The following is a 10,815-nucleotide window of genomic DNA, read 5'->3' as shown; positions in this document are numbered from 1 at the left end:
AAGGAGTTACTAAGAAACTACCTCAATGAGCTAATGTTTTAGATAAATGACAGCTTACCTGTTGGTAAAGGGTAACAATACATTTATAGACATATCTGATCTTAACCAGGTTGTTTCTGAACAGGTAAAATAATGAGAAGTAGAAGCAAATTTGCATATTATTTATTCTGATTAGTAAGTTGCATTATCAAGAATTTTAGGAGTTTGGATACACACACACACACACACACACACACAAGCAGTGTGTTATTATTTGCATGGTGTATTCAATCTATATATTGAAACAAAACCCAAAACTATGAGGACAAATTCCTGTTGTGTGTGTGTGTATGTAAGAGCATTTTCTTGCCTCACTTTCACACTCAGAAGAGAATGGGACAAGGGAACAAGCATCATGTTCTTTGCAGTGCACCTCAGGATCTGTCATGCTGCTTTCTCTCATCAAAGAAGACAAGAGAGAGAAGAGATTAGCGGTGATACAAGAACCAGAAAGAAAAGAGACAGGTAAGTTTTCCTGAGTAATTCTAACTCACTATACAACTGAAAAATAGTATCCCGTGGCATAGATGAGCTTGTAAGCAGAATATTTTTTGTACATTCCAAGACAGCTTATTGTAACTTCTACTCGATGATTTCATAAAAGTTCTGAATCTGAAAATTAGCAGAGTAATTACATGTGTTTAGATTTATCACATTAAATGTGAATAAGAAGTGATATGTAAGTTATATATGGTCAGGGAATTATAACATATAGTATGAATTTAACTTTTGAGATTTAATTGGTAAGGGATTTCTATACTACAGACCAGTTTTGGACATGATCCAGTCTCTATAGTATGTCACCCGAGTATAGACACCAGGTTTGTTTGGAAGAGCGCATTCATCTCCCCAGCTTACAATACCAGCAAGGAACCAGGTGCCTTTAGAATCTGCACTAACCAGTGGTCCACCAGAATCACCCTAGGGGGAAAAGAACAATATACAATCACTACAATTTAAAGCTAAACACTGGATTTTTAAAAATAGTAACTACAGAAGAAAAAAGCAGGCAAAAAATCCCTCTAGATATGGTAATTCTTCATGGACACTTCTAGAACTCTTTATGCCCTATGAACATTTACTTAAATCCAAGATGCCAGTATATGTTTTTTTAAGATAATAATATAATGAGGCAAAACAGACATGGACCATTTCAACTGAAATTCTTATTCAACAGAGCCACTGGAGCTATTTGCTTAAACAATCATCAGTACACTGAGGAACTCTCCTCAAACCTCTACTTTCATGTAGATATGGTGGAAAAGGGAGCTTTGTATTTATATAGCATTAATACTACATTATTTTCATCCTTCTTTTATGAACATGGCTCTAACTTTGTGAATTGTATAGTTTTGCTATATCTCATTAGCACTTGTAGTTTTAACCTTTACACCCATTTCCCAGAAGGATGGACCACCTTAGTACTGGATTTTTCTTTTGCTCTAATTCTTCCCATCATCCTGGATAATTTTAACATCTATAGAGATGATACAGTTAACATCTTAGCCCACAGTCTCTTGGCTTCCTTGACTCTGATCATTCACATTTTTATTCAACTGTTCCATGTCATCACCTGTAATTACTCTGCTTTTGAAATATCATTATTCAACATGATGACTCCATGTTCTACTTGCTCCAGTTTACTTGGCACCTGCTCTTCAACTTTACCAAGAATATCAATTTGCAAACTCCTTTCCTTTCTTTCATAACTTTATGTAAGCTATAGTCCATAATTTACTCATACCACTGTTCTCTCCAAAATATCTTTTGCTTCTTATCATCCTGGGTCCAATCATACACTGGGATATATCATATTACAACATTATCTCCTAACAGTGCTTTTGGTGTGCCTGGCTACTAGTGAAGTTTCTTCTTTTTTTTTTTTTATCATTTTTTAGTCAGTCATTTGGAACTCTTGCTATTTCATAACTCAAAAGATATCCACTTTTATCACTCACAACCCAGTGTATTAATTTCCGATTCTTAGAGTAAGCAGAGGGCAACAGTAAGCAATCCCATCCTTCTTGGTCTTGTCCTTTGTAACTTCTTAACTCATTTAATATCAGTTCACATTTGTTTCTGTTCTTCTTCTTATACAGACTAATATGGCTTAGCTTTAAAAACATGAAACAGTATTCATAAATAAATATCATGTATGTTTAAAATGAACATTTGTATCAAAACATACAATTGTTCTTTATGTATATATATATATATACACATGTATCTCAGAACACACATATGCATTTCTTCCAATCAAGAGAATTAAGTTCTTTATTACTCCATTTATTTATGTGTGAGAATATATAAGATCTATTTTCATATCAAATTTCAAGCATACAACAAATTATGAATTTTGTAATGAAGTTTTTTGTCTGTTGAAACATATTTCTATTCTCCTACTTCTCAGCCACTGATACTGTCATTGCATTCTGTTTTGATAGCTTTGAGTTTTAAAGATTCAATAAGAAAGTAATTGCAGTAATTTTATTTCATTGTCTGGATAATTCCATTTCGCATAATGTCTTCTGTATTTATCCATGCTATCACAAATGGCAAGATTCCTATTTTATATGTAAAGTTCTCCCTATATGTAATACAACATATAAAGCATGATATCACAAACACAATGTATGTGATATCATGTGTATCATGTATAATCTGATATATAAAATATATGATACTAAGCTGTTGACAAACACATATGTTGTTTCCATATCTAAGCTAGTGTGAATTGTGCTTCAATAAACATAGGGTATAGATATCTCTTTGAGATACTAATTTTATTTCCTTTGAATATATACTCAGAAATGAAATTGCTAGATAAATACTCACAATTGTTAGATCATGTAGTAATTTTGTTTCTGTTGTTTATGGAAATACTTCCATGATATTTTTGTGTTGGTTGTGGTACTTCAACTCTGAGCCTGGATGCTGTCCCTGAGCTCTTCAGCTCAAGACTATCACCCTACCCCTTGAGCCACAGCACCAGTTCCCTCCATGCTACTTTCTATAATAACAATAACAATTTATACTTTCAAATTTGGTGTACAAGAAATTCCCATTCATTCAGACTCTTGATAAAAATATTATTCAGTATCTTTGTGATACTAGTTTTCTTAAGAGGTATGAGGTAATACTTCATTGTGGTTTAAATATTTTTATTTCTAGCATGATTATTAATATTGAGAACTGTTTATATACCTGTCCTCCAATGTATGGCTTCTTTGGAAAAATGTCTATTTGTGCCTAATTTCTTAGTGTTTTGGGATATATTGAGTTATGTTAGTTCCTAATAATTCCCACGAATACACTTGAAGGGAGAGGCTTGATAATGTTTAAAGAAAAGACAAAATGAATAGAATGGAGTGGGTTAGAAAATATGAAGGAAAACTAAAGGTAATAGAGTTGAAATACCTGTGTAGGTGGCAGGAAATGGAGATAGAATGTAGGAAAGTGATTAGCATTAAATATTAGAAGAAACTTCAAGTGAGGAAAAATACAAATGTAAATGCATCACAGAGAGAAAGTTAAAAGGGTTTTTTAGATTTTGTAGCTAGTCGACAAGATCATAAGCTAAGCAAGATAAAAGTATAGGGAGTAGGCTCATAAAAAACATAATAAAGGCTTGACATTGTACAATGAAAGAATCATACAGTGTATTAAGTACCTACTTATAAGTGATTCCAGACGTAAACAAGATTTTTTTCTAATTTTTTTCAGTAATTTACATAAGACAGCAAATAAAGCGAATAAATGTTATTAAAAAGATTTAGAATAGATTGTATTATTGGAAGCACTATAGAGTATTTAAAAATAGTAAAACATGTGTGTCAGTCTGTGTAAGGTAAGGAGTTCTGAGGATGTGGGTAATGAGCTGAGAGGATTGGGATTTTAAACTCTTCTTGATACCAAAGCATGGCTTAGAAAAAGGACAACTGGAAGGAATAAAATCTATAATTAGAGATGATGATTATGTATTGTAAGTGGTTATTTCCATGTCTTCTGGACAAAATAAACTTCTTCTGCCTTCACATATAACTGTAATTGTGTTTTTGTTAGCTCCAGTGATATTGCTAATTACAATAGTATAGCACGTCCAAGATGGTTAGCAACCATCGATACATGCTGTAGAAAATTGTCCCTACTAGAATAAATTAAAATTTGTAAAGAGCTTAAAAGAGTGCCCAGTACACAGGCAAGCCATATAATGTTTGTAAGATAATGAAAATATTTAGAATGCTGGAGCCAGATTGTGAATGTTCCATGATTGTCATGATTGTTTGGTTTGATATGAAAGTTAGCTATGTGGTTCTCAATGAAAGATAAAGTTATTGTATTTTATTTTATCTCTCTTTGCTTACTGTATTATGGTTATGGGTCTCACTGACACCCATAGCTTGTTTTTGTTTTTTGTTTTTTTTTTTGCCAGTCCTGGGCTTCAGCTGAGGGCCTGAGCACTGTCCTTGGACTTTCTCATGGCTAGAGCTCTACCACCTGAGCCTCAGCACCACTTCTGGCTTTTTTTCTATGTATGCGGTACTGAGGAATTGAACCCAGGTCTTCGTGCATGCTGGGCAAGCACTCTACCACTAAGCCAAACTCCTGGCTCCCACAGCTTCTTATAACAGAACAGATGATTTAAAATTCCAGTATTTAATGAAACTTATGCTGATAATAGTTTTAATTAAATGCTGGGACCAGAAAACACAACCATTCTTTAAAAAATCAGAGAAAATGAACAGTTTAATTTAAGTGTAAAACTTAAAATATATGGAAAATAGACTAGGCAGATTTACCTGGCAGGCATCTATACGTCCCCGTAGGAGCCCAGCGCATAACATTCCAGGGGTGACAACTCCACCATATGCCTTTCCACTGTTGCAGGTCTTATTATCTATAATCTTTACTGATGCTTTTTGGAGTATATTAGGACTTTGTCCTAAAACAAAAAAATTACATTACATTATTTTTTTTTTACTAAAATTCACTTAAAAATTTTCTGGCTAGGTTATTAATATCTTAATCTAGCACTTGCAATTTCCAAGTCAATGTAAAATGTTTCCTTTTTATGCTTAATGAACAATATTTAAATAATTTTTTATGGATAATGAACATTATTTAAAATATTTCCTTTATTATTGTCAGGATAATGTATAGAGGGGTCACAGTTACATTTGTCAGGTAGTAGGTGCATTACTTCTCACTTATTGATACCCCTTCTTATGTTTTTGTCTCCATTACCTTCGCCTTATCCCTCCCAATCATCTTGTTTTCTGCCCTTCCCTTCCGTATTTCAAATAAGCAAATAAATGTATATACTATATACCAGGTAGCAAAGTCAGATACAGTAACAACATGAGATTAACCATAAAGGCAAAAGAAGAGAAGAGATATAATATAGTACATTAAGAACAACAATTATATAAGATAAAGCTCTTGTTTCCATATCCTGGAGATCCTTTCATTTTTTTAAATAAAAATGTTTTATCCTGCTTGTATCATGGGTTCACATCTGAAATCTTATCTATTCTGTTAAGAAAAGTCCATATAATTCCATCTCCACTTCAATAACAAAAGGCTAGAGGCATCTCTTAACTGGTAGCATTTCTGATTCCCTGAGTTCAAGCCAGAAAGATAGAAAGGAAGGAATAATCTGAGACTTTTTTTTTTTTGCCAGTCCTGGGCTTTAGCTCAGGGCCTAAGCACTGTCGTTGGATTTTCTCAAGGCTAGCGCTCTTCCACTTGAGCCTCAGCACCATTTCTGGCTTTTTTCTATACATGTGGTACTGAGGAATCGAACCAGGGTCTTTGTGCATGCTAGGCAAGCACCCTACCACTAAGCCCAAGACATGTGAAAGGGTATCAATGTATGTGAATTAATGCACCTTCTATCTGGCAAATATCATGTAACCCTTCTATTAATTGCAATAAAAATATATAAAAAAGAAAGGAAGGAATAAAAGAAGAAAGAAAAGAAGGAAGAAACAAAGTAAGAAGCAAGCAAGGTTAAAGAGTTGAATCTCCCAAATTCCAATCCTTTGGCATAACACATAATATATAATCTACTCCTGAAGACACCAGATGCATAGAAAGGGTTTTAAAATAGCCAATGATTCAAACAAACAGAAAATTTTCATAATAATTGAGTATAATAAGCCAACAGAAATTTATTTTTTCTGCTGTCTTAAAAATCAACATCATTAAAATGGATGGATGCAGACACATATGAGTGTGTGCATCTGTGTATCTATGTGTTTACATCCACGTGTGTACCCTTGTATGTATGTGTGCATAAACATAAAACACACACATATACAATCACATATACAATCCGTTTACATCCAATTACAGTCCATTTCATGTTCTTTTTCCTCCCTTTCTGGCTAGTGAATCTGTCTCATTTTGATCTTAAAGGTCTGAAGTGTTGGTGCATGCTGAAAACAGTAGTGATATTTTCTTTGAATACTAAGAAATCCAAATTGTTTCTATGTGTGATCAGAAAGTTTGAGACCAAACTACAATTTTAAGGTCACAATAAAAGTCATGCAACTTTGACCATAAAAAAATATATAATTTACTTAATTCTTACATTTTATTATCATTTTTCTGTTTTGTTTGGCAAAAAACAGACTTTTTCTTGCTAAGAAAATAGGCAGGAATATTTGCTCATTTGTTTTACCCTTTAAAACAAAAACCCAAACCACCTGGATTAGTACTGGGAACAAAAATATTATAAAAACCTTTGACTTTATAGACATAATGTTTTATTACATAGATTAATATGTATCTATGATATACAAACCCTTAGTCTAATTTTGTTATGTTCTAAAAACTAAGTGCTAGTGATTGTGTATAGATTCCCTTCTTGAATACTTGTTTGTTAAACATGTCATTTGAAATGTGATGTAAAAATCAATGTTAAGGGCTGGGAGTTTGGCCTAGTGGTTAAAGTGCTTGCCTAGCATGCATGAAGACCGGGGTTTGATTCCTTGGTACCACATACACAGAAAAAAGCCGGAAGTGGTGCTGAGGCTCAAGTGGTAGAGCTCTAGCCTTGAGAAAGTCCAAGGACAGTGCTCAGGCCCTGAGCTCAAGCCCAGGACTGGCAAAAAAAAAATCAATGTTAATAAATTCTTTAATAAAAAATACTACTTATGTTAAATATTACTTGAACAAATGAATGAGCAGAGGAATGAAGTGGAAATAAATGAACTGTGTAATCAACCAATATTTGTAAAAACTCCCATTGTTATGGAAATTATGGTAATTAGCTCTTGGAAATTGTAGTTTCTGCATTAATGGTCCCAAGAATGATTTTCAGTCCATTGTACATTAGTCTCTTTAAAATGGTTCAAAAACTTCTCCTTCCCTTCAACCTCCCCATTCTTTCACTCCCCCTTTACTTCTTCCCCTTTCCTCCCCTACCTCTTCCTTTTCCTCCTCCTGCTGCTTTTTTGATGCCAATCCCTGGGGTTTGAACTCATGGCCTGGGCATAGTCTCTTGAGCTTTGTGCTCAAGCTTCTTGAGTCATAGCTCCACTTTTGTGTTTCAAGTGGCTTTTGGAGTTGAGAGTTCATGGGCTTTTCTGCCCAGGCTGGCTTTGAATGGCAATCCTCAAATCTAAGCATCCTCATGAGTAGCTAAGGTTACAGGTATGACCCACCCTTAACTGGCAATTCAAGTTACAAACAAAACCCATTCTTCTGTAATGGAGGATGGTTCAGAACTCACCATCAGACTTCAGTGTTCCCCAGCCAGTGACTACCACATCTGAATTGGGTGGGAATTTATGATTGGTTTCTGGAAGACATGCTCTTCGGATATTACTTGTGTATAATACTGGTGAAGACAGACGCACAACAGCAATGTCATAATCATGTGCAGGGTAATGGTAGTTTTCATGAATTATAATATTCTTGACAGCTCTTCGTGTTTGTGGATCACTCAAAAGAAGCCCAAAAGTAACATTCCATTCTTTGGGATCATTGGCCCTAAAGAGAATAGATGTGCTTATTAAAAATCCTCTTTATTGGAGTTAAATAAATTGCTTTCTTAGCATTTAAAAAGTTATATTTGAATTCCTATAGTACTTGCAAGTACTCATAATAAACAGAAAAAATTAAAAACTTAAATAAGTTCTGTTGAGAAGGATATCTGATGGAAAATACATTTTATTTCTTGGTTTCAACAGAAAATACTAAAGTGGATTTGGAATGAGTCATATAAAAACATAAAATAAATTATATAAGAATCAGACAAGGGCCTGGAATTTGGCCTACTGGTAGAGTGCTTGCCTAGCATGCATGAAGACCTGGGTTCGATTCCTCCGTACTACATACATAGAAAAAGCCAGAAGTGGTGCTGAGGCTCAAGTGGTAGAGCTCTAGCCTTGAGAAAGTCCAAGGACAGTGCTCAGGCCCTAAGTTCAAGTCCAGGACTGGCCAAAAAAAAAGAATCAGACAAATACAGACATAGGAAAATTTAAAGAAACAGCCCAATTCATTTGTTTTAATCATTGAAAAAAATGAGGAAAATACTTTGGAATTTATTTAAAGATTTTTATATGAAGCACTGAAAAATAATGCTGCTAGAAAAATATTCAAATTTTCTACTTGTGTGAATGGGGCAAACATTTGGTGTGATAAATCTTTTAAAAACATGATCACTTCAGCTAGATATGGTGGCATCTGTTAGCAATCTTAGCACTTTTGAGAAAAGAACAGGATTATCTGAGTTCCAAGTCAGCCCGGAATACATAGGAAATTCAAGGTCATCTGGGAAAACATGACTGTGATTCAAATAATGAAATGTGTGTATGTGTGTGTGTTAAGAGAATGAGATTAGTGATCAAAACTCATTTTAAATAGGGTTGAACATGGGTGGGTGTATGGAAAATGGATTCAATTACTTATGTTTGAATGAATTGTAATCATGTGAGAAGGAAATAGAACACTGTTTAATTTGAGGTTTAAAGTTTTTAAATACCATTCAAATACGTGACTTTAACCTAATAGTTCTCAATTAGGCCATTTTTTGTCTCCCCATATTTGGTATTGTTTGAAGAATATGGTTGTTGATATTGACAGAGATTCAGGTTGAGTGGGGGCAGGAATACTGTCAAACATTTCACAATGCACGGGACAGCTCTTGGTAACAAAGAATTCCATTTCTACTCAAACATTACCACTCTTGACAAACCATGTTCTAGGATGACTATATTGGCTATTTTGCTTATTAATCATTAAATAATTTTGAGGTTATATGTGACAATATACAGCAGTTGGAGGCATAGTTATATAGCCATATTGCTAAAAGATAGTAGATTGGGTACTTAAGTGACTTTGAGAACTTACTTTATGAAACAGTGAGCAGCAGTGACGAGCCAGCTGTTACTAACGAGAGTGGCTCCACATCGGTGGATATTACTTTGCTGAAGACTAGCTTGCCAGGGCCATTCTCCTTCTTCTGCATCCTGCCCCCCGGCTATTTTATTGCCAGAAGGAGTTACTGTGCGCTGTCCACAACCTGTTCAAAATAGAATTTATTGGTATTAATATTTCTTCACATGCATATTACTACAGTAAACAGACACCCTGCAATTCAGTATGTGACCGTACAAACCATCCACTAAGGGAAATCTCAAAGTCTAGAGAAGTTAGGATAGATCTCTTGCTGAAATGAGATTTCTTAAGAGTTTATTCAACATATGTTGACATTTTACTTTATCATTCACCTATATTCGAATGTGTCTGATCTCACTATAAGATGATTGAAGTGATAGGAGAATTGTAGGTTAGTATTTTAGAAGATGGTAACTGTGTATGATACTGAGTTACCCAGGGAAATGTTATTTTTTCAAAAATTTTAGTGGCATTTGCAAAGCAATGAGTGCCATGAACATATTGATGTGAAAAGTGTCAGTGAACATGAAAGTGAATGAGAACTATAAACAGTGTTGAAAGAATCAGGGTCACAATATCTGGATAAAAGAAATGATACATGACAAATGATTTCCAACATTATGTGATTCTGTCAGTCTGGACTGTATGCTTTTTGTCTATTTAGATTCAGAAAACTTCTGGACTTTGCAGTCTGCACTAACTACACAAAATCATTCTTTTTTTTCCCCTCCATCAGTTTGATTCTCTCCTCTTTCCTCCAATTCCCTTGACTGGCTTAACTTTATTCAAAGGAAAGCACCTATGTTTTCTGTTATGGTACCTTTGCATTAAGAAATAGTTTCCAGACCCAAAGGAACATAGGCTCAATGGTTTCCCTCATTTGTAATAATTAGTACAAATCTAGGACTCTCCTAGCAGAGGATTACAATAGCTCAAAACCTAGATACATAAGGTCATATAGTATGAGGCTAAATGAAAGGATCTTCAGGATATGGAAACAAGAGCTTTATATTATGTGATTGTTGTCCTTAATGTTATTTCTCTTCTCTTCCGTTGCTCTTTGGTTAATCTCATATTGTTACAGTATCTGACTTTGTTATGTGGTATATTGTATATACGTTTATTTGTTTATTTGAAATAGGAAAGGGAAGTGGGGAAACAAGATGATTGGGAGGGGTGAAGGGAGGGAAATGGAGACAAAAACATGAGAGGGGGTGTCAATGTGTGAGAAGTGATGCACTCTCTGTCTGGCGAATGTAACTGTGACCCCTCTATATATTACAAAAAGAATAGCTTCCAAGAGCAGAAACCCTGTCTCTCAGGACCTACCACTGAGAACATACTATACATGACTCATTCAGATACAGTTGA

At 34.5% G+C, this 10,815-nt stretch overlaps 1 protein-coding gene across 1 annotated transcript in view; it reads right to left on the bottom strand.

The window, feature by feature from the left end:
* Positions 1-798: 798 nt before the first annotated feature.
* LOC150055685 (transmembrane protease serine 11C-like) overlaps positions 799-10,815 on the bottom strand; it is a 49,467-nt gene continuing 39,450 nt past the window's right edge. The window contains exons 7-10 of the mRNA XM_090343154.1: positions 9,397-9,568; positions 7,775-8,034; positions 4,839-4,981; positions 799-960 (exon numbers count right to left, since the gene is read on the bottom strand). Of these exons, the coding sequence (XP_090199280.1) occupies positions 799-960; positions 4,839-4,981; positions 7,775-8,034; positions 9,397-9,568 (737 nt within the window). The remainder of the gene's footprint in view (positions 961-4,838; positions 4,982-7,774; positions 8,035-9,396; positions 9,569-10,815) is intronic.

Source organism: Megascapheus bottae, chromosome 13 (genome assembly GCF_031878675.1).
Source record: "Megascapheus bottae isolate mThoBot1 chromosome 13, mThoBot2.hap1, whole genome shotgun sequence".
NCBI lineage: Eukaryota > Metazoa > Chordata > Mammalia > Rodentia > Geomyidae > Megascapheus > Megascapheus bottae.
The sequence above is the reverse complement of the archived record's forward strand: the minus strand, read 5'-3'. Positions and strand labels throughout refer to the sequence as shown.